Source organism: Piliocolobus tephrosceles, chromosome 21 (genome assembly GCF_002776525.5).
Source record: "Piliocolobus tephrosceles isolate RC106 chromosome 21, ASM277652v3, whole genome shotgun sequence".
Lineage (NCBI taxonomy): Eukaryota > Metazoa > Chordata > Mammalia > Primates > Cercopithecidae > Piliocolobus > Piliocolobus tephrosceles.
The window spans coordinates 18,959,082-18,983,144 of NC_045454.1; the positions used below are offsets into that span (position 1 = coordinate 18,959,082).

At 48.0% G+C, this 24,063-nt stretch overlaps 1 protein-coding gene across 2 annotated transcripts in view; it reads right to left on the bottom strand.

Annotated features, from left to right (window-relative positions):
- Positions 1-24,063, bottom strand: part of RYR1 (ryanodine receptor 1) — a 166,725-nt gene that overhangs the window by 29,417 nt on the left and 113,245 nt on the right. For both annotated transcript variants that reach the window (XM_026447688.2, XM_026447687.2), the window contains 10 exons: positions 23,666-23,745; positions 23,494-23,570; positions 22,820-22,893; positions 22,127-22,144; positions 20,940-21,020; positions 16,410-16,498; positions 16,183-16,311; positions 15,968-16,072; positions 13,306-13,387; positions 10,497-10,684 (listed from right to left, as the gene is read on the bottom strand). In XM_026447688.2, the coding sequence (XP_026303473.1) occupies positions 10,497-10,684; positions 13,306-13,387; positions 15,968-16,072; positions 16,183-16,311; positions 16,410-16,498; positions 20,940-21,020; positions 22,127-22,144; positions 22,820-22,893; positions 23,494-23,570; positions 23,666-23,745 (923 nt within the window). The remainder of the gene's footprint in view (positions 1-10,496; positions 10,685-13,305; positions 13,388-15,967; positions 16,073-16,182; positions 16,312-16,409; positions 16,499-20,939; positions 21,021-22,126; positions 22,145-22,819; positions 22,894-23,493; positions 23,571-23,665; positions 23,746-24,063) is intronic.

Here is a 24,063-nt window from a genome sequence, read left to right on the forward strand (position 1 = left end):
TGCCGCCCAGGCTGGAGTGCAGTGGCCGGATCTCAGCTCACTGCAAGTTCCGCCTCCCGGGTTCACGCCATTCTCCCGTCTCAGCCTCCCGAGTAGCTGGGACTACAGGCGCCCACCTCGTCGCCCGGCTAGTTTTTTGTATTTTCTATTAGAGACGGGGTTTCACCGTATTAGCCAGGATGGTCTCGATCTCCTGACCTCGTGATCCGCCCGTCTCGGCCTCCCAAAGTGCTGGGATTACAGGCTTGAGCCACCGCGCCCGGCTTTTTTTTTTTTTTTTAACAGGGTCTTGCTCTGTTGCCCAGGTTGAAGTACAGTGCCATGAACATGGTTCACTGCAGCATTAACCTCTGCGGTTCAACCGATCCTCCTGCCTCAGCCTCCCCAGTAACTTCGACTGCAGATATGCACTACTACACCTGGTTATTTTTTAAAGTTTTTATAGAGACAGGGTATTGCTGTTACCCAGGCTGGCTGAAACTCCTGACCTCAAGTGATCCTCCTGCCTTGGCCTCCCAAAGTGCTGGGATTATAGGCGCAAGCCACCATGCCTGGTCCTCTTTTTACTTTTTAAAAAACATGGCTATTGGCCGGGTGCGGTGGCTCAAGCCTGTAATCCTAGCACTTTGGGAGGCCGAGACGGGCGGATCACGAGGTCAGGAGATCAAAACCATCCTGGCTAACACGGTGAAACCCTGTCTCTACAAAAAAATACAAAAAACTAGCCGGGCGAGGTGGCGGGCGCCTGTAGTCCCAGTTACTCGGGAGGCTGAGGCAGGAGAATGGCGTAAACCCGGGAGGCGAAGCTTGCAGTGAGCTGAGATCCGGCCACTGCACTCCAGCCTGGGCGACAGAGCGAGACTCCGTCTCAAAAAAAAAACAAAAAAAAACAACAACAAAAAAACATGGCTATTACAAAATTTAAAATTATGATGACTCATGCCTGTAATCCCAGCACTTTGGGAGGCTGAGGTGGGCAGATCACTTTACGCCAGGAGTTCAAGACTATCCTGGCCAACATGGCGAAACCTTGTCTCTACTAAAAACACAAAAATTAGCCAGGTGTGGTGGCGCATGCCTGTAATCTCAGCTACTCAGGAGGCTGAGGCAGGAGAATCACTTGAACCTGACAGGTGGAGGTTGAAGTGAGCTGAGATCGCCCCACCGCACTCCAGCCTGGACAATAGAGCGAGACCTTGTCTCAAAAAAAAAAAGAAAAAAAGAAAATCTAAAAAAATATATATTGTTCATATTGTATTTCTGTTGGACAGTAAAAATCTGCAGGACTAACAGCCTGGATCTCCAGGAGATAAACGGCAAGGAAAAAGAAAAGATGATAGCAGGGAAGCAAGAGATGAAAGATGATTTTAAAAAGTATCAGCCAATTGCAATGGGTGGCCCCTGTTTGGATTCTGATTCAAAGAAGCTGCAAAAAATCCTGATAGTTATATGAAAGTTATGAGATTTGGAAATTTGCACACTGACTAGATACTTGATGATTTAAAGACTGTGACTTTTTTTTATTTGTACTGTTTTATTTTTGGTTAGGAGTGATAATGACATTGTGGTTTGTCAGATAAAAGGAATGTCTTTTAAGGCCACACATACACACACACATGCATTTTGTTTGTTTGTTTGTTTGTTTGTTTGAGGCAGAGTCTCTCTCTGTTGCCCAGGCTGAAGTGGAGTGCAGTGGTGTGTTCAGGACTCACCACAACCTCAACTTCTCAGTCCTCCCACCTCAGCCTCCCAAGTAGCTAGGACTACAGGCATGTGCCACCACACTCAGCTAATTTTTTGTATTTTTAGTGGAGACAGGGTTTCACCATGTTGCCCAGGCTCTTCTCAAACACCTGGGCTCAAGCAATCCACCCTCTTGGACCTCTCAAAGTGCTGGGATTACAGGCGTGAGCCACCGTGTCTGGTCAAGACCATATATATTTTATGATACCATTTATATGCAGTGTTCAGAACAGGCAAATCTATACAGGCAGAAAGATGAGTGGTTACCGGGAGCTGGGTGGGGGAAATGGGAAATGACTGCTAACGGGTATGGGGTTCCTTTTCAAAGGATGATTAAAATGTTCTAAAATTAGATTGCAGTGATGGCTTTACAATTCTGTGAACACACTATAAACCACTGACCCATACATTTTAAATGGGTGGATTTTATGGTATGTACATTCTATTTCAATAAAGACATTTTAAAAAGGAAGACATTTCCTATATTTGCAGATGGGAAAACAGTAAAGATAACCTCAAGACTGTTTACTGACCAGGAATAAATCAGTAACCTAAAATGTGGTTTCAGTTGGGTGAGGTGACTCATTCCTGTAATCCCAGCACTTTGGGATGCGGAGACAGGAGGATCCCTTGAACCCAGGAGTTCAAGACCAGCCTGGGCAACATAGAGAGACCTCATCTCTGTTAATATAATTAAAATTTTAAATAAATAAAATGTGATTTCAAACACCAGAAAGGGCCTTCCAAACTATAGTAGATGTTTTGAAATCTACAAAGTACTTTATCATTGAAGATGTGATTTGTAAAGTGTCAAGAACTCTGCCAACCATGAAGAACTTGGGAAATTATAGAACAATGCTACTTTTGTTTTTTCTTTTGAAGCGGAGTCTCGTTCTGTCGCCCAGGCAGGAGTGCAGTGGCGCGATCTCGGCTCACTGTAACCTCCACCTCCTGGGTTCAAGCAATTCTCTGCCTCAGCCTCCCAAACAACTGGGACTACAGGTGTATGCCACCATGCCCAAGTAATTTTTGCATTTTGCAGTAGAAACAGGGGTTTCCTGACTTCAAGTGATCCGCCCACCTTGGCCTCCCAGAGTGCTGGGATTACAGGCGTGAGCCACTGAGCCGGGCCACAATGCTACATTTTTTAAATGCAGATTTGCATATGAATGGAAATGCAGAAAAAGCATCTGAACTTTGGGAGGCCAAGGCGGGTGGATCACCTGAGGTCAGGAGTTCGAGACCAGCCTGGCCAACATGTTGAAACCCCACCTCTACTACAAATACAAAAAACAATAGCTGGGTGTGGTGGCGCATGCCTGTAATCCCAGCTACTCGGAAGGCTTAGGTATGAGAATCGCTTCAGCCTGTGAGGCAGAGGTTATAATAAGCTGAGATCACACCACTGCACTCTACTTTGGGCAACAGAGCAAGACTCTGTCTCAAAAAAAAAAAAAAAATTAAAAAATTAAAACTATACTGCAATACCGTTTTTCACCTATCAGATTGGCAAAAATCCAAAGATTTGACAGTGCGGTCCGGCGGTGAGGCTGTGGGGAGACAGGCACACTCATATGTTATTAATGAGAAAGAAAAATGGAGAGCAATGTCTGTCCAAATGACAAATGCATTTACCCTTTTACCTAGCTATCCCACTTCTGGAAGTTTATCCTCTGAGATGAACCACACATGATTTACAGAATGTTGTATAACAAGAGTAATTGTTTTTGTTTGTTTGTTTGTTTGTTTTTTGAGATGGACTTTCACTTTTGTTGTCCAGGATGGAGTGCAATGGCGCGATCTCTGCTCACTGCAACCTCTACCTCCCAGGTTCAAGTGATTCTCCTGCCTCAGCCTCCCAAGCAGTTCAGATTACAGGTGCACGCCACCATGACCAGCTAATTTTTTGTATTTTTAGTAGAGATAGGGTTTCACTGTGTTGGCCAGGCTGGTTTCAAACTTCTGACCTCAGGTGATCCATCTGCCTCAGCCTCTCAAAGTGTAACAAGAGCAATTGTTAGAGCCAGCATTGCTCTAGGCCCAAATACAGCCTTCCTCAGCACATTTCCCTGCATCTGCTAGAACTCTGCAGTAATACATGTACAAATGTAAAATGCCTGCGGTATAAATGACACCCTTGTTGCAGTGCACAATGTGTGCAACTATCCATGACAGCCCTGACTGCAACATGGGTTGTACAGCAAAACATAGGAAATGAAGCCAGTGTCCATAAACAAGGAATAGCAAATTAACCATAATATACATACAGTGTGGAATATTGAACACCTGTAAAAAAGAATGAGGAAGCTTCCTATATCTCCAGAATATGTTGTTAAATAATACAGACCAGTGATATTATACCTGTTATGTACAAAATGAGAAAAACAAGAATATCTGTTTGTATTTTCATTTAAAAAATGATGGGGCCGGGCGCGGTGGCTCAAGCCTGTAATCCCAGCACTTTGGGAGGCCGAGACGGGCGGATCACGAGGTCAGGAGATCGAGACCATCCTGGCTAACACGGTGAAACCCCGTCTCTACTAAAAAATACAAAAACTAGCCGGGCGAGGTGGCGGGCGCCTGTAGTCCCAGCTACTCGGGAGGCTGAGGCAGGAGAATGGCGTGAACCCGGGAGGCGGAGCTTGCAGTGAGCTGAGATCCGGCCACAGTACTCCATCCCGGTCGACAGAGTGAGACTCTGCCTCAAAAAAAAAAAAAAAAAAAATGATGGAAGGATGCAAAAGAGACTAACGAAAGGGCTTACCATGGTAGATATGGGGAAGAATGGATTGGAAAAGAGTAGGAGTGAGACTTCTCACTTCACGCCTTGCTATATTTTGAGATTTTTTTTTTGAGACAAAGTCTTGTGCTCTGTTGCCCAGGCTGGAGTGCAGTGGCACAATCATGGCACACTGCAGCCTTGACCTTCTGGGCTCAAAGGATCCTCCCAGCTCAGTCAGCCTCCAGAGGAGCTGGGACTACAGGTGCACACCTCCACATCCAACTAATTTTTTGAATTTTTTTTTTTTTTTTTTAGCAATGGGGTCTTGCTATATTGTTCAGGCTGGTCTCAAACTCCTGGCCTCAAGCGATTCTCCTGCCTTGGCCTCCTAAAGTGCTGGAATTACCAGTGTGAGCCACAGCATCTGGCTATATTTTGATTTTTTTTTTTTTTTTTTTGAGATGTAATCACACTCTGCCACCCAGGCTGGAATGCAGTGGCACGATCTCACTTCACTGCAATCTTTGCCTCCCAGGCTCCAGGGATTCTCCTGCCTTAGCCTCCTGAGTAGCTGGGATTACAGGCACCTGCCACCACGCTTGGCTAATTTCTGTATTTTTAGTAGAGATGACGGGGGTTCGCCATGTTGCCCAGGCTGGTCTTGAACTCCTAACCTCAAGTGATCTGCCTGCCTCGGCCTCCCAAAATGTTGAGATTACAGGTGTGAGCCACTGTGCGCAGCCTATATTTTGATTTTTAAAATCATGAGTGTTATATATTAAAAAAATAAAATGAATACACTTTTCCCAGTTGCAGATTATAACTTTGTGTAACAGATGTTGAGCTGCAAAATGTCAGGTACCTGACATTAAACTCTGTGATCTGTGCAGTCTCAGTCAAGAGAGATCATTACTCATTTTCAGTTATGAATCATGTGTATTTTAGCTCCTGCAAGTGCTTTTGGCTTCTCTTGTAGTCACCCCAGACTCTCTCCCTAAACCTGCCAGGCTCAAGAGTAGGGCTGAGACCCCCAGCCAGGGCCCAGCTCCCAGGAAGTGCTCACTGACTATCGATTAGACCAGATTAACAGGTGAATCTGGAGGCAGTGTACTGTGGAGCCAGACCACCTGAGGTCTAACCCCAGCCTTGTCACTTATTAGCTGGGTGACCTTAAGCATGTCCGTTTATCTCCCTGTGCCTCAGTTTCCACATCCATAAAACAGGAATAAAAAGCAGTCCTGGTGGCCGGACGCGGTGGCTCACGCCTGTAATCTCAGCACTTTTGCAGGCCGAGGCAGGCGGATCACGAGGTCAAGAGATCAAGACCACCTTGGCCAACATGGAAACCCCGTCTCTACTAAAAATACAAAAGTTAGTTGGGCATGGTGGCGGGCGCCTATAGTCTAGCAACTCAAGAGGCTGAGGCAGGAGAATCGCTTGAACCTGGGAGGCGGAGTTTGCAGTGAGCTGAGATCACACCACTATACTCTAGCCTGGCAACAGAGTGAGACTCCGTCTAAAAAAAAAAAAAAAAAGCAATCCTGCTGGGCACGGTAGCTTATGCTGGTAATGTGGTAATCCCAGCACTTTGGAAGCCTGAGGTAGGCTGATTGCTTAAGTCCTGGAGTTCAAGACCAGCTAGGGCAACATGTGAAACCCCATCTCTAAAATAAATAAATAAATAAATAAATAAATAAATAACAAAAAAAGTTATCTGGGTGTGGTGGTGCACACCTGGAGTCCCAGTTACTTGTGGGGCTAAGGTAGGAGAATCACCTGAGCCTGGGAGGCCGAGGCTACAGTGAGTTGTGATCATGCCACTGCACTCCAGCCTGACTGACAGAGCAAGACCCTGTCTCAAAGAAGCAAAACAAAACAAAAAAGCAGTCCTTACCATGTAGGGTTGCCGTAAGGACTAAATGAGCGAATTCACTGATACGCAGGGCACAGAGTGAGAATATGGTAACTATGAGCTTTTCATGAAGGTGGAGGGCTCAGGCACAGCGACAGGTAAGAGGCTACGAGGGGTTGTCTGGGAGGCAGAGTCCCAGGAATGTGAGGCTCAGGGTCAGGGAAGCAGGCATTGCCCCTCAGGGTTGGGGAGGGAAAGGAAAAGGCCGGCTGTGACAAAGGCTGCCAAGACGACAAGCCAGAGGGGAGAGTCAGCGGTAAAGAGGTCCCTGATGATCTTGGTCAGAGGAGTTTCAGGAGCCTGACAGGACGGAAGCCGGCAAGCCCCGAATCAGGGAAGGAGTGGGAGGTGAGAACGGAGGATCAAGGGCAGATGACTCTTGCAAGGCGTGGCTGAGAAGCAGAGAGACACAGGGAGGCTCTTGGGGAACAACTGGAAGGCATGGGGCACTTTGATTTTAACTCAGGGAACCCTGAGCTTACCTAAGTGCAGATGGCCAGTCACAGTTGCAACCCATAGAATAAGAAGCCATGGGCCAGGTGCAGTGGCTCACGCCTGTAATCCCAGCACTTTGGGAGGCTGAGGCGGGTGGATCACTTGAGGTTGGGAGTTTGAAACCAGCCTGACCATCACTTGAGGTCGGGGATTCGAGACCAGCCTGACCAATGTGGTGAAACCCCGTCTCCACTAAAAATACAAAATTAGTCAGGCGTGGTGGTGGGTGTAATCCCAGCGACTTGGGAGGCTGAGACAGGAGAATTGCTTGAACCCGGGAGGTGGAGGTTGTGGTGAGCCGAGATCACACCATTGCACTCCAGCCTGGGCAACAAGAGAAAAACTCTGTCTCAAAAAAAAAAAAAAAAAAAAAAAGCCACGAATCCACACTGATGTAAATGAATGGATGAATGAGCAAATGAAATGGACAAGAAGGAAACATTCTTTCTTACAGTGAAATGGTGCCTAATAATGGTAAAGCATATGGTGAAATGAGAAAACCCCCATTTGTCAGCTACTAGAGGAATAATTGTTTCAGGCAAGAATCATCAATGGATGCTGACCCTGCAGTGAGCAGAATATTTACATAGCCTCAAAGTATGTTCTCACAAGACACTTATTGATTCCAAAGGGAATAACAGTTACTTCATCGTGGAGCCCCTGGTGAACACCGAGTTAACCAAGCCTTCCAAGTTAACAACAGTAATGGGAAGAGACATTGGCCAGGTGCAGTGACTCACACCTGTAATCCCAGCACTTTAGGTGGCTGGGGCAGGAGGATGGCCTGAGCCCAGGCGGTCAAGGCTGCAGTGAGCTAGAATTGTTTGCCTGCACTCCAGCCTGGGCAATAGAGCAAGACTCTGACTCTAAAATAAATAAGTAAATAAAGAGTAACGGGATGAAACCACATGTGCCTCCTAATACATTACACTGAGGACACATCACTTCTCTAATATTCCTGCAAAAGGTGCATAACCCTAGTCTAATAATGATGAAAACTCAGACAAACCCACACTGAATGACATTTTACAAAACAGCTTGCCTGTGTTCTTCAAACACAGCAGGAAAGATACAGACAGACCCAGGCACAGTTCCAGACTGAAAGAGGAAAACAGAATACCTCAGTACCTCAATGCAATCCCTGGTTCTGGATTGGCAAAGAAAAGACATTGTCGCCGGGCGCGGTGGCTCAAGCCTGTAATCCCAGCACTTTGGGAGGCCGAGACGGGTGGATCACGAGGTCAGGAGATCGAGACCATCCTGGCTAACACGGTGAAACCCCGTCTCTACTAAAAATACAAAAAAAAAAACTAGCCGGGCGAGGTGGTGGGTGCCTGTAGTCCCAGCTACTCGGGAGGCTGAGGCAGGAGAATGGCGTAAACCCGGGAGGCAGAGCTTGCAGTGAGCTGAGATCCAGCCACTGCACTCCAGTCCAGGCAACAGAGCGAGACTCCGCCTCAAAAAAAAAGAAAAAAAAAAAAAAGAAAAGACATTGACAAAAGAAATTTCTTCAACAAGGGAAACTGAATAAGGTCTGGGATTAGATAGCAGCATTGTGCCACTGTTAATTTCCTGATTAGCATAACTGTCCTGTGATTAGGCAGGAGAATGAATTTGTTCTCAGGAGATACACACTGAAGTGTTTAAAAGTAAAGGGAAATCGGTCAGGCGAGGTGGCTTGTGCTTCTAATCCCAGCACTTTGGGAGGCCAAGGCAGGCAGATCACTTGAGGCCAGGAGTTCAAGACCAGCCTGGCCAAGGTGGTGAAATCCCGTCTCTACTAAAAATACAACAAACAAACAAAAATTTAGCTGGGCATGGTGGTGCGTGCCTGTAATCCCAGCTACTCAGGAGGCTGAGGCAGGAGAATCGCTTGAACCCAGGAGGCGGAGGTTGCACTGAGCTGAGATCGCACCACTGCACTCCAGCCTGGGCACAAGAGCAAAACTCCGTCTCAGAAAAAAAAAAAAAAGAAAAGAAAAGAAAAGAAAGGGAAATCATGATGGAGTAAATAGAAAACATTTGGGCAACATGGGTGAAGGGTATTCAGCAATTCTATGTGCTGTTCTTGCAACTTCTCTATAAACTTGAAGTTATTTCAAAATAAAAAGTTAACAAAATGGTAACAGCAAAGATCTGGGAGTAGTAATAGTAGCTAACATCTCTTGAGCACTCACCATATTCCAGGTACTGCCCACACTGCCCATCCTCACAACAGTTAATAGTTGTTTTATTTTTATGTTTATAGATACAGGGTTTCACAGCTGTATCTATAAATGTATCAGTGTTTCACAGCTGATCTCAAACTCTTGGGCTCAAGCGATCCTCCCACCTCGGCCTCCCAAATTGCTGGGATTATAGGCATGAACCACCGCACTCTGCCAATAGTTAGTGGTTAATGTGATTATCCTATACCCATTTTACAGAGAAGGAAACTGAGGCTCAGAGAAGAGAGTGACTTGCCCTGGGCTGTGTTAAGAAAAGATGGAGAGTTAGGATGGGAGAGGTGGTTAGAGGAGTATGAGTGGGTTCCTGAATAAGGATGTTCCAGCGCTTCCCTCCTAGCAGCCTCATTATTTAGACTTGGAATGGTCTAGTTAGTGACTGCCTCCCCCATTGGACTATAAACCCATGAAAGCACGGGCTGTGTCTGTCTTGGTCATTGATGGGTTGATAGAGTCACCACAGGCCCCACACAGAGAAGAACGCCAGCGAATGTTTATCGATGGAATAACTGATGCCTATTCACAACAGTGATAACGTTATGACTATTAATAAAGATAACAGTAATAATGCTTCTCATTTGTGTTAATGCATTTGATCCTCAAAACAACCCAAGTTGCTGAGTGAGTTGGCTCATGCCTATAATCCCAGCACTTTGGGAGGTGGAGGTAGGAGAATTGTTGGAGCCCAAGAGTTCAAGAGGAGCCTGGGCAATGTAGTGAGACCACATCATCTCTACAAAAAACAAACTTAAAAATCAGCCAGGCGTGATGTCACACATCTGTAGTCCCAACTACTCAGGAGGCTGAGGCAGAAGTATTGCTTAAGCCCAGGAGGTCAAGGCTGCAGTGAGCTATGATCATGCCACTGCACTCCAGCCTGGGCAACAGAGAAAGACCCTGTCTCTAAAATAAAATAAAACAGAATACAGGCGGGCACGGTGGCTCATGCCTGTAATCCCAATACTTCGGGAGACTGAGGCGGGCGGATCACGAGATCAGGAGATCGAGACCATCCTGGCTAACACGGTGAAACCCCATCTCTACTAAAAATACAAAAAATTAGCTGGGCGTCTTGGCGGGTGCCTGTAGTCCCAGCTACTCGGGAGGCTGAGGCACCAAAACGGCGAGAACCCGGGAGGCAGAGCTTGCAGTGAGCCCATCGCGCCACTGAACTCCAGCCTGGGCGACTGAGCGAGACTCCATCCAAAACAAAACAAAACAAAACAAATCAGAATAGAACAGAACACCTATAACCCAAGGACTATTTTATCTTCATTTTACAAATAAGGAAAATGAGGCTTGCAGAGATGTCTCTTCCTGAGACAGGCAGCCAGAAGGGCATGGCTGGCCCTTGGCAACCCCATCCAAGTCCTGGGCCCACACGATGTGCTGCACCCACCTTCTGGAAGTCCTTCTTGGAGATGAGGCCACGGGGATCTGTTACGTAGTCCTGGAAGGCTTCAGAGCCCACAATGTCCTTGAGTTTCAGGAACATGTCGAAGAACTTGAGGATCATCTCCACATTGGACGAGGATTCCACGAGCATGTCCACCATCTGCCGGGCGATCGTGCCGTTTACCACGTTCCCTGCAGGCAGCCCCAGGTCAGTGTGGCCGGCGGACACTCCCTTCCGGGACCCCATGAGGCTTGCCTCTCTTTCCAGCCCAGGAGCCACCACGCTGCTGGAGTGTCCCTGGCCAGCCGCAGCCTCCCCTCCACAGGTCCCTTCCTGACCCGCGTCAGCCTCCTGTGCCAACCTGGCTGATCCCGCCTTTGCCCACCTCCCCCAGTAAAGGTAATGATGTCAGGTCGGGCGCGGTGGCTTAACACTCTGGGAGACCGAGGTGGGTGGATCACTTGAGGCCAGGAGTTTGAGACCTGCCTGGCCAACATGGTGAAACCCTGTCTCTACTAAAAGTACAAAATTAGCTGGGTGTGGTGGCATGTGCTTGTAATTTCAGCTACTTGGGAGGCTGAGACGAGAATTGCTTGAACCTGGGAGGTGGAGGTTGCAGAGCTGAGATCGTGCCACTGCACTCCAGCCTGGGTGATGGAGGGGGTAGTCTGCACAAAAAAAAAAAAAAAAAAAAAAAAGATAACGATGACGTATGCTAAAGGTAGGTGCCAAATGCTACCCTGGCACAATCACACAAAAAGGGAAGTGAGTGACTCTCTGTTTTTACAGAGGAAGAAACTGAGACATAGAGAAACTCACACACTCGAAGTTACATAGCCAGTAAAGCGAGGAGAATGGATTTGAACTCAGAGCTGCATGACCTGAGGGCTTACACAGCTAAAGCTTCCACGAGTCCACACAGTCAGGCGGGTCCACAGAAGACTGAGGCCAGCCAATGGTAAGCAGCAAGGAGAGGTGGAGATTGGCAAACTGAGATCCCACACTCCCTCTAAAGGCAGCAGCTGAAGCTTGACTCCAGTTTATTTTTGTATTTTTAAAATTTTAATGTAGGCTGGGCACGGTGGCTCATGCCTGTAATCCCAGCACTTTGGGAGGCTGAGGCAGGTTAATCACGAGGTCAGAAGTTCGAGACCAGCCTGACCAACATGGTGAAACCCTGTCTCTACTAAAAATACAAAAATTAGCCAGATGCGGTGGCATGTGTCTGTAATCTCAGCTACTCAGGAGGAGGCTAAGGCAGGAGAATCGTTTGAAACCTGGAGGCGGAGGGTGCAATGAGCCGAGTTCGCGCCACTGCACTCCAGCCTGGGCAACAGAGCAAGAGACTCCATCTCAAAAAAAATTTTTTTTTAATGTAATTTCACATTTATATAAAAGCTGCAAGAATAGTGTAAGGGATCCTCATATATCCACATTAATCAATTGTTTATCTTTTGCCACATTTGGTTTGTTTTTGGGTTTTGTTTTTTTGAGACAGGGTCTTGCTCTGTCACCCAGGCTGGAGTGCCTGCCATGTTGCCATCACAGCTCACTGCAGCCTAGACCTCCCGGGCTCTGGTGACCCTCCCACCTCAGCCTCCCAAATAGCTGGGTCTACAGGCACACACCACCATACTAGGCTAATTTTTGTATTTTTTGTAGAAACAGGGTCTCACCACGTTGCCCAGGCTGGTCTTAAACTCCTGGGCTCAAGTGACCCTTGTGCTGGGATTACAGGCACGTGCCGCACCCTGCATCGCATTTGTTTTATAATTCTCTTTCTCTCCGTATATTTTATTTCTGAACAATTTGAGAGTAAGTTGCAGACATCAGGTCCTTTTACTCTTAAACATTTCGGTGTCTATGTTCTAAAAGACAAGGACATTGTTTAATATAATCACCATGCTATCATGAGCATCTAGAGATCTAACATGGATATAATTAAGTTATTTCATCTAATCCAGCTAATTTTTGCCATGTAAGAATGTGGACCAGGGTCACTGAAGCTTACAGTTTTCCAAGAAAAGCTGGAAATCTTGATGTTTAAAGGGAACGTTCTGATTTTTTTTTTTGAACCGGAGTTTTGCTTTTGCCGCCCACGCTGTAGTGCAATGGCTCACTGCAAGCTCCGCCTCCCGGGTTCAAGTGATTTTCCCGCCTCAGCCTCCTGAGTAGCTGGGATTACAGGCACACGCCACCACGCCTGGCTAATTTTTGTATTTTTAGTAGAGAAGGGTTTTTTTTTTTTTTTGAGACGGAGTCACGCTCTGTCACCCAGGCTGGAGTGCAGTGGCCGGATCTCAGCTCACTGCAAGCTCCGCCTCCCGGGTTTAGGCCATTCTCCTGCCTCAGCCTCCCGAGTAGCTGGGACTACAGGCACCCGCCACCTCGCCCGGCTAGTTTTTTTTTTGTGTGTGTGTGTGTGTTTTTTAGTAGAGACGGGGTTTCACCGCGTTAGTCAGGATGATCTCGATCTCCTGACCTCGTGATCCGCCTGTCTCGGCCTCCCAAAGTGCTGGGATTACAGGCTTGAGCCACCGCGCCCGGCCTGAGAGACGGGTTTTCACCATGTTGGCCCGGCTGGTCTCAAACTCCTGACTTCAGGTGATCCACCCGCCCAGGCCTCCTAAAGTGCTGGGATTACAGGCGTGAGGCGCCACATCTGGCCTATTATGGCTTCTTCACCAACCCATGGATCCTGACGTGATGTCGGATGGGGTTGAGAGTTAGGGTCTCCTGGGTCTCTGAGGGCCATTCTCAGGCTTCTCTGAACCTCTTTACCGTCCCCTCCCCCTCACTCCTGGGTGTTTACCTTCTAGTAGCGACAGCAGCATCACCACCATGTCTTTCTGCAGATCCAGCAGCTCCTTCAGCAGCTCGATCTGGCTTGAGTCCTGGAGACCCCACATCCCAGCTCGGTGAGGGCTGATCTCTGCAGACACCTCCCCCACCTCTGTTGCTTCTCCCCTCCGCACCTACCCAGCTGGATCTAAACCCCTGTTTTCTCCCCTCTTACCTCCGAGGAGACCTGAGTCCAGACATGTTCCTCGGAAGCAGGGGAAGGGGCAGAGAGACAAGATTGTGGGGGTGGGGTTGGAACTTGGGGGAAGGGCCCAATAGGTGATGGGTAGTGGGCAGGCTGGCAGACAAGGAGGACTGGGAGGCTTGCGGGGCAGACATTTGGGGCAGACAGAGACAGACAGAGACAAACACTGGGGACAGAGACCCAGGTCTAGGAAGGGATGTGAGCCCAGCACTGTGGCTGGCCTATGGTGGGCCTGACAGATGTATGTTGAATATAATGTGTGATGGCAAGAGTGGGACTCTGGGTTCAGGAGGAAGGCTGCGGAGACAGCCATGTGCTTTCTGGTAAGCCATCTGCAGGGAACACGGGGCCACGGTGTAGGGCCCATAGAAACCTCCAACACAAAGTTTTGCCTCATGGCCCCTACTTATGTTAGGTTGAGTCACATAAAATTGCCAATATGTGATCACTTTTGACTCACAAAGTGGTAATTTATTTTTGAGACAGAGTGTTGCTCTTGTTACCCAGGCTGGAATGCAATGGCACGATCTCGGCTCACTGCAACCTCCGCCTCCCAGGTTCAAGTGATTCCCCTGCCTCAGCCTCCCAAGTAGCTGGGATTACAGGCATGCGCCACCACGCCCAGCTAGTATTTTATTTTTAACAGAGGCAGGATTTCTCCGTGTTGGTGAGGCTGGTCTCGAACTCCTGACCTCAGGTGATCCACCCACCTCGGCCTGCCAGAGTGCTGAGATTACAGGCATGAGCCACCATGCCAGGTCCAAAGTGATAATTTCATATGGTTCCACCAAATAAAATGGAGAGGGGAGTGGACGATACCAGATAAATGAGAGGTAAGGGTCCTTTGCTCCCACGCTAGTTCTACAAGTTGTTGATTCCCATCCTAATATATTTCCACAGTTCCAAAGCTCTGCATTCTGGGTCTAAGGTCCTGACACTCCTAATCTCAAGACTCTACAGTGGGTGGGCGCCTGTGCTTTGTGCCTACCCATGATTCAGTCCCTCTCCTCTCTTAACAATCCCTCAATTTTTGCCTGCTGTGTCCCCCATCCCACAGTCAGAGCATATGGGACTAACCCTAACCTCCTGGTTTTATGGGTGGGTATATGACCAGGCCTGACCAATCAGAGCTTTCTTTCCCAAGGCTATGGTGATTGGTTCAGGGATGGACATGTGACCCAACAGGCCAGTCAGAGAGAATCTCAGGGTTTTTTTTTTTTTTTCTTGGAGCACTCAGGAAGGAGGAGATCTCTTCCCTCTGAGGCTGTTAAGAGTAGGGTGGATAGGAGCCTAAGGCACCATTTTCTCCAGCCCAGGGAGACAGCCTGCTTCCAAATGCAGTCAAAGAGGGGACAGTTCTGCTGACATCACTCTAAGCCCTGGATCTGTGATATGAACTGATACATTTTTTATTTTTATTTTTCTTAAGCCACCACTTTGCATTGGATTTCTAGCTTTTGCAACCTAGACTAGATGGTGGCGGATGAATTAGTCCTGCAGGATTTGGAATTCTACACGATGATACCAAAATTCTCTAGAATTTTAGGATGATACCAACAGCACAACTTCAGCTACTGTGACACGGAGGAACTGCATACTAAGTTTAACTCCTTTTCAAAAGTCAGATGACAACCAGTTAGGGTTTCTGCCAGCCCCTGGGGCGTCTTTGGGCAAATTAGAAAAAAAGGCGCCCCCTAAAACACTTCCTGTGGGGAAGTTATAATATGCTGGATACTGTACTGCCATCTGCTGGAAAACTAAAGTACTGTAAAAATACACCATGATGTGTAGGATGTGGATGCCCTCAGAGGTCGTGCCTTTGTGCAGTGCACAACCTGTGGAACGGTATATGGTAGCCTTGAATACAGTTACCAGACAGAGGCAGAGCAAATGGATTAAGTGTTCATGAGACATTGGCAAGGCTGCAAAGGGGTGAGGGAAAGAGGAACACAAGGATTATGGAGATGGGAGATGGTGCTCAACAGGGACCTTACATCATGAATGCCTGATATGGGTGTCATCTGCCGCAAGCAAGATAAAGAAGCAAAACACTTCCTCAGCCCCAGGCTCGAATCTAGAAGCCAGCCCCATCCTAGCCCAAGGACTGTCTACATCTGAGACGACCTCATCGGAGAGAAAAACAGCAACCAATCATGGAGGAGCTCTGGCCATTGGGGCGGGGCCAACACGTCAGATCAATGGAAGCGTGGATGGAAAACCAGTTGATTGGTGGGGCGGGGCACAGGAGGAGGCGGGGTCATGCAGAGAGCCAATCCAGAAAGAGGATGGATTTGGCCACTGAGAGGGAACCAGTCTGGAACATGCCAGGAACACTTGGGTGACAAACTGACCAGTGGGGCAAGACTTGGAAATGGACCACTTGGGGGACGCCCGGAAGCAGGTGGATGGAGACCGCAGGGGCTCGAACCTGAGCGAGCTTCATCATCATGTGGGCGAACACGTGCAGGAATCCCACCACTGCGTCCCATAGGCGGCTGTGCGCCAGGCTCTGCTGGTTCCCGGTACAGGGGCCCTGGGAGGCAGAGGGCCGTGTGAGCGGGAAGAGAATCCCAGAGAAGGGATCAGGGATTGCGATGCGGGACTCCCTCCCTTCCCACTCCCGCCCCAGGGGGAGCGCCCTACCTGGATGTACTCAGTGAGGCTGTTGAACACCTGCTTAGCCACCGACATGGCTTTGGAGAAGTTCCTCTTGCCCTGCTCTTCAATGACATCCTTGCCCGAGTAGTACCAGTAGAAGTCGCTGATGGATTCCTGAGGAGGGGGCGGGCAGGGTGTGAGGGGGTGCTGGGGCCGACCATGGCCCTGCAGCCCCCGACCCAAGTCACATATGAGCCGTCTCACGTCCTCACCTGCAGCCGCAGGAGGTAGTCCACCGTGCAGATGATGATGTTAATAGTGGTCGTGTTCCCTGTCTGTGTCCGTAGGTAGTTCTGGAAATCTGGGGAGATGAAAAGTCATTTATCCAGCACCTCCCATGTGCTAGGGGAGATGAACAGTGGGTCATTTATTCATTTATGCAATACTCATGTGTTGAGTGCCTGTGATATGCCAGAAGGCATATAATCATCAATTTATTTAATAACTATGAAGTATTTACTATGTGTCAGAGAAAGAAAGATGATCATTTATTCATTTATCTAAAAATACTGGCCGGGTGGCTCATGCCTGTAATCCCAGCACTATGGGAGGTTGAGGTGGGAGGGATACTTGAGGCCAGGAGTTCGAGACCAGCCTGGGCTGGTCTCAACAAAAAATTTGAAAATTGGCCGGACATGGTGGCTCACACCTATAGTTCCAGCTACCCGGGAGGCTGAGGTGGGAGGATCACTTGAACCCAGGAGGTCAAGGCTGCAGTGAGCTATGATCATGCCACAGTACTCCAACCTGGGCAACGGAGGGAGACCTTGTCAAAAAAAAAAAAAAAAAAAAAAAAAATCCCCCACAAGGCCAGGGACTGTTTTCTTTTACTACTGTATCCCCAGAGCCTAGAATACTGCATGACACATAGTAAGAACACAACAAATTTTTTGTAGCAAAGAATATGTGACAATCTTAATCTTGTGAGCATGTATTATACACTCAATAAAATATGTTGAATAAATGAACAAGTGACCAATCCTTATGTTCCCTGGCCTTTAGCAGGTGCTCAATAAATATTTGTTGGATAAATGCATGAATATCCCCAGCACATAGTAGGAATTTGATAAAAATTATTTGGAAACTAATGAGGGACTGAATCTCTATTTCTCCCTGCTACATAGTTGGTGCTCAAAATACATATTTGTTGGAAAAAACTGAATGAATAAATAACCCACCACCACATTTGACACTTAGTAGACCCTCAATAATATTTTTATTTTATTTTTTGTATTTATTTTTTGAGACGGAGTTTCACTCTTGTTTCCTGAGCTGGAGTGCACTGGCATGATCTAAGCTCACTGCAACCTCTGCCTCCCCGGTTCAAGCAATTCTTCTGCCTCAGCCTCCCGAGTAGCTGGGATTACAGGCACGGGCCACCACGCTCGGTTAATTTTTTTGTATTTTTAGTAGAGACAGGCTTTCACCATATTGGCAAGGCTGGTCTCCAACTCCTGACCTTGTGATCCACCCGCCTTGGACTCCCAAAGTGCTGGGATTACAGGCGTGAGCCACCACACCCGGTCAAGGAAATCCTTATTACGTTGAGACCTGATAACATATGTTCAATCTGAAATTATATTCACCTATTCCCAAAACAGAAGTTTCACATTGCCTTACTCTGTGCCATGCATTCTGTTCTTTTCTGTCCTGTACCGCTCTAGTTAACTACAAAAGAAGAAATGTATGGTTCTCATCCTCTCAACCTTGGCTGCACATCAGAACAACCAGGAGGCTTTTAAAAATCCCAGGGCTCAGGCCCAACTCCAGATCAATTAAATTAGAATCTCTAGAGGCAAAATCTGGGCTTCAGTCTCTTTCAAAGCTCCCCAGGCATGCCAGTGTACAATTACGATGAGAACCTCTGCGTGAAACTGATTCATGAACGTCTGTCTGATGGGGTGGTTCCATTTAAAAAACATTGTTCTATGGCAGCAAACTGTTAAAGCTGAGTGATGGGTAGTTGGAGGTTTATTATACTGTAGTATATGATTGGAGGTTTATTATACTGTAGTATATGGTTTTTTTTTTGTTTTTTTTTTTTGTAGAGACAGGGTCTCCATATGTTGCCCAGGCTGGTCTTGAACTCCTGGGCTCAAGTGATCCTCTTGCCTCAGCCTCCTAAAGTGCTGGGATTACAGGCATGAGCCACAGTGCCCAGCCAAGTCCTTTTAAACGTTTATAGCAACATCATGTTGCACAGGAAGGTTTTCACAGCCCCTGAAAGTATTTTCACCCCCAGTTTTTCTTTCCTCCTAACTTTTTTAGAGTCAGTTCACAATTGCTCTATCACGCTGGCTCGACAGAAGGCCCATTTTGCCTAGTTTCATAATATAGACAAAGCCTCCTCAAATATTCAAAATTTTGTAAGCAAAGGTACAGGTTTTCCCATCAACCCTGCTTTCTAACTCCTTTATTTGTCTTAATTTAAATTATTAAAATAAACTGTGTTAATTAATTTATTTATTTATTTATTTATTTTTTGAGGCGGAGTCTTGCTCTGTCGCCCGGACTGGAGTGCAGTAGCCGGATCTCAGCTCACTGCAAGCTCCGCCTCCCGGGTTTACACCATTCTCCTGCCTCAGCCTCCCGAGTAGCTGAGACTACAGGCGCCCGCCACCTCGCCCAGCTAGTTTTTGTATTTTTAGTAGAGACGGGGTTTCACCGTGTTAGCCAGGATGGTCTCGATCTCCTGACCTCGTTATCTGCCCGTCTCGGCCTCCCAAAGTGCTGGGATTACAGGCTTGAGCCACCGCGCCCGGCCGACTGTGTTAATTTAAATTGGACTATATGCAAAAATAAAAGATACACAGCTCCTGTTAAAAAAAAATTCTGCCGACTGAAAACACCTGTTATAGACATGTGCAAATAAGTGAAAGACAAACCTTTTGTCTGCTTTGAATAGCACTGACTCCTCAAGACATGCAAGGGGTCTGAGATTTGAAAGTTATTTCAAGTATCTATTTGATTGGGCCACGAATTTAGGCAGAGGACTGGGTTGCAAATTTGTTGGGAGACAGCAATTCCTCTCATAACAACATTCTAATTTTCAAAACTTCACATTCCCGAGGGATAAAATTTATTTTAAACCCAAAGACTGATTCCATCTTAGTTAAAATTAAAGAATGAAAATCTTAGTCCCAGCTGGGTGTGGTGGCTCACACCTGTAATCCCAGCATTTTAGGAGGCCAAGGCAGGAGGACTGCTTGAATCCAGGAGTTTGAGATCCCCTGGGCAACATAGTGAGATCTCGTCTCTGTAAAAAAGAAAAAACTTAGCCAGACATGGTGATGCATGCCTGTAGTCCCGGATACTCAGGAGGCTGAGGGGTAGATCACTTGAGCCCAGGAGGCAGAGGTTATAGTGAGCTGTGATCACACCACTGCACTCCAGTCTGGGCGACAGAGTGAGACTCTGCAAAAAAACAAAAAACAAAAAACAAAAAAAAAGGAGAAAGAAAATCTTAGTCCCATGGCACAAAGGTATTTAATAAACTTTGAAAAACTGGTTGTGGACACAAGAGTTTTTGAAAATTCGAGACAAAGGGATCATGCTTTATCCTTTGTTGAAAGAAAAAGAATGAAGATTAAAGATATTTACAGATCTGTTACCTTACAGAGCACTAACCAAGTGGGTGAAGGTTCTATGGTTCTATGGAAGTTAGATTACTAATTGCTCCAATTCTTGTCATGAAAGTTAATTTCCGGGTAGTCTGTGGTTTCCTAATCATCTGCTAAAGGTTATAACCACAATCTTGAGACTGTACATGTTTGTTATAGGAAATGGCATTGGGTAGAATGTTTTTTGTGCAGAATTTTGACTGTTCTGTAAAGTTGTAAACCAGGTTTGCGGCATGAGACTGTATTTCTCATCATTGATGTTGTGTAATTAATTTGCTGTCATCTTCAATCTTGTTAAATTGGCTGAACCACAACAAAACAAAACTCTTGCTTAAGATAGGAAAGAATCTGTCTGCCTTCATACAGATCTTTCCTCTGCAAAGGTTTTATAAGCAAAATAAACAAATGATTCTAATAGATTTATTTTTAAATGCCAGGCAGTTTTTTCCTTTAGGTCTTTTCTGGACTTAAAGTACAGAAATCCACCACGTGTGTTGAACTTTGGCAGCCACTGCAGACTGCCTGTGGGAAAATAGCATGTGACAAATTGTCCATTTGAGCAAACTGATTTTTGGCCAAATTGGTTTTTGGCAGGTTGCTTTTGGGGAATTGGACTGGCCAGAGGAGATGAAGTGGAAGCAAAGTGGCTAGATTCCAGAAATTCCAGAGAGGTTTTTTTTTTTAAGAGGGAGTTTCGCTCTGTTGCCCACGCTGGAGTGCAATGGTGTAATCTCGGCTCACTGCAACCTCCCTCTCATGGGTTCAAGCGATTCTCCTGCCTCAGCCTCCTGAGTAGGTAGGATTACAGGCACGTGCCACCACGCCTGCTATTTTTCTTTTTTGTATTTTTAGTAGAGACGGGGTTTCACCATGTTGGCCAGGCTGGTCTCGAACTCCTGACCTCAGGAGATCCACCCGCCTTTGCCTCCCAAAGTGCTGGGATTACAGGTCTGAGTCACTGCGCCCGGCCTCCAGAGAGATTTTGAAGCTAGGTGGATCGACACTGGCTGGAGAGTGGCCATCATTGATAGGGGAAGGAGGGGTTGGACACTAACTCAGGCAACCCTTCTGTACCCGCCCCAAACCTCGGCTTCCCCTCCACCCCACACCCCTCCTCCTCACCATTATTGTGCCCCTCACAGAGCAATTGTAGGAACCGAAACAGGTCTTGTGTGAATTCATCATCCGCCATGACCTTCTCTCCTGGGTGGAAGGGAGGGGACAGGGCCCAGGAGGGGTCAGATGCGCCAAGACACAGCGCACACATGCACAAGGCCCATGCACACTGCACACGCATGCACAAAGCATGGGGGTGCTGGGAGGGGTAGCCGCCACTCCAAAGACACTGTGAGGGCCATGGGCATCCATGACACCAGGTGGTCTTGACCTCAGAGCCCATGACATCAGCAGATGGAGACCCGAGGGGCCCTGAGTCATGAAGCTGAGGCCTCAAGTGTCTTTCTACATCAGTGCCCTCTGATGTCACCACTTGTGTTACATTGGGGAGTGTCTGCTGACCTAGCAGACATTCAGGCAGCTGGTAATTCCCTCAGCCCCCCTTCAGGCCGCGGAGGTTAATAGATTATGGGGGTTTGGGTCACCTTCACACAAACGCTCTGGGCAGGGGAAGACTGGGCTGGGATAAGGGATGGAGATTGAAAGCCAGCCAATTGGCCCAGATGCCTTGAAAGCAGCCAATCCAGGAGTAGCAGAGGGGAGGCGTGTAAACAAGGGCCAATCAGAATGGGCATCTGAAAGAAGCAAATCATGGTGGGCAGTAGGGGAGGAGGCTAGACCGCAAATGGGCCAACCAGAGCAGGCGCAGATGAGGCAGGCGCTGAGGGGGCAGGCGCACACCAATCAGAGTGGGTGCCGGAGGCAACCAATTCGGTTGGTGGGTGGGAAACGCTGACCGACCAATCTGAAGTCGGGGCGCAAAGAGCAGAGTAGGTGGGAGTGGGGATCACTCCACACCGGGACTGCGAATCTGGGTCTGGAAGTCCAACAATATCCAGCTGGAAAGAGATCTTTGCCGTGTTTTCTAGCTTCTGTTTTACACATGGGGAGAGTGAAGCTTAGGGAACATAAGAGGCTTGTTCACAGGCCCATGTATTCTCAGTGGCTGGTCTGGGACCTGAATCATGCTCCCCAGACTCCTGATCTCCAGGTTTTACACTGGCAGGGCGCACCTGCCGGAGTCCCTCCCTCCCCTCCACGTCCCAGATCCTCAGCCCCCAGGTGGAGGGGCCGATGGGGTTAGGAGGGGTGGGTGACAGCAGCACAGCACAGGGGCGGGCTGGGGGAATTACCGTTCTGGCGATTGATGACTGGGGCAGCCAACAGGATGGGAGGAGGAAGCAGGAGAAAAGAGAGAAGAAGAGAGGGAGACAGAGACCGCAAACACACACAATGACAGTCAGGGACAAAGACACAGAAAGACACACATAGAGAAAGGAACAACCCACAGAGAGAAAGGCAGAGTGATAAGGAGACAGAAGGAAGTGGATTAGCAAGGAAGGGGATAGGAAATGAGGGTAAAAGCAGAGGGAATGAAAGAAGAGGATGGAGAGGGAGAGAGAGAGATGAAGACGTAGAGGTGGAAAGGCCGGAGCGAGGATCAGGGTAGAAAGGTTAGACACGTCACAACACGGCAAAGAGGAGACGTGATTAACTCGGATTAGGGACATTAATAAGAGAACAGCAACCATGGCGTGACATTTGGGCACGTGGAGGGTGGGGTCCGTGTGGTGATGGGTGAGAACACAAGACAGAATGACTTCTGGTCGGCAGGGGGAGGTGGGTGGTGGACATGGGTAGGGAGACCCCGGGGGGGATGGAGGGGGTGGGACTCGGGGACCATAGCAGAGGGAGGGACCCGAGGGAGCCCTTGGGAACCAGTGTCTTGGAGGAAGGGAGCTCTGGGCAATGGTGGGTGGGGGTGGGTGGCGGGAATCCCGAAAGAAGATGTCCCGGGGAGAGGGAAGCCCAAGAGAGGGCCTCACCAGTGCCATCCTCGTTCACCATGCCCAGCCCCTCGGCCTTGTTCTGTCTCTCAAAGGCATTGAGATCCAGTACGCTGAGGAAAAGAAAGGAAAGACGGGGGTGGATGTGATGATGCCTCTGCCTTCCTCTCTTCCAGGGCCTGGCAGCTCCCAACCATGGTAGGCTGGAGAGCCACAGTATATCATGTATGCGCTGAAATCAAGAGGAAGCAGACATGAAGAGCTGGCAGAAGCTAGGACATAAGGTAGGGCCAGGATGAACCATGTGCAAGCTAAAACAGTGAAGAACCAGAAACCACCCATTTAGCAAAAGCTGCAGAGGGTAGGAAAAGTCAGCCAGCAGCAAGAGACGAATAAAGGCAGACAACAGTAGAGGCATATTAAGAGGCGTCATCAGGGAGCTCCTAAATCTCCCTGTCAAGTTCCCCTTGAGTTCTCAAGTTTTTGGTTCCACTGTCTGGAATCCATAATATAACTCATTCTTCAAGCCTATGACATTTTGCCTTCCTTATTCTACATTAATTCTTACAATAAATTCCCTGTTATCTGAGCGATTCTGAGTGAGTACCTTTCCCTGGACTGAAAGAGCAGAATCAGAACCGGAACTGGTACCAGGAGCGGGGTGGCAGTGGTACCAAACAGAGCTTAACAAGAAGAGATCCACTCAAACCTACCTGCATGTTTGCATCAGTGCCTGGATACTCTGGAAGAAGCCAACTTCCTTCTTGTCCTTAAGATAATCCAGCATTTTCTGCAGAGGATGAGGCAGGGGAGGAGGAACTGGGAATCACACAAGAACCTCCCACCCCTCTTTGCCTTCCTCGGAAGTCCCTTTTCCTCTGTTACCTGCTGGACCTCAGCATTGCCTCCATTGAGGATGGAGATGCCCAGCTTCAGGGTGGAGGACACCATGGCACCTGTCTCTCCTGGAGGGAGTGGGAGACAAAAGATGGTCCATCCAGTTGAAAGGCAGTGTGTTCCACCCACCAGAAAACAGCCATCCCAAAGGATGTGAGAAAGGGGATGTAAGAGTGTGCCAAGGTGTGCATGCAGGGGTGATCGTGATTGAAGGATGAGTGAGAAATTGCAAGGCAGGTATGCAAGGGGAAGCTGCAAGGGCTGGGGTGTGCGTGCAAACCACAGGCATGGAGGGGTGGCAAATGGGTCCACAGGAAATGCGTGAGCTGGGAAGAGTGAGGACAAGATGAGTGCACTCTGAAGAGCCCAATGCACATGTGAGGGGC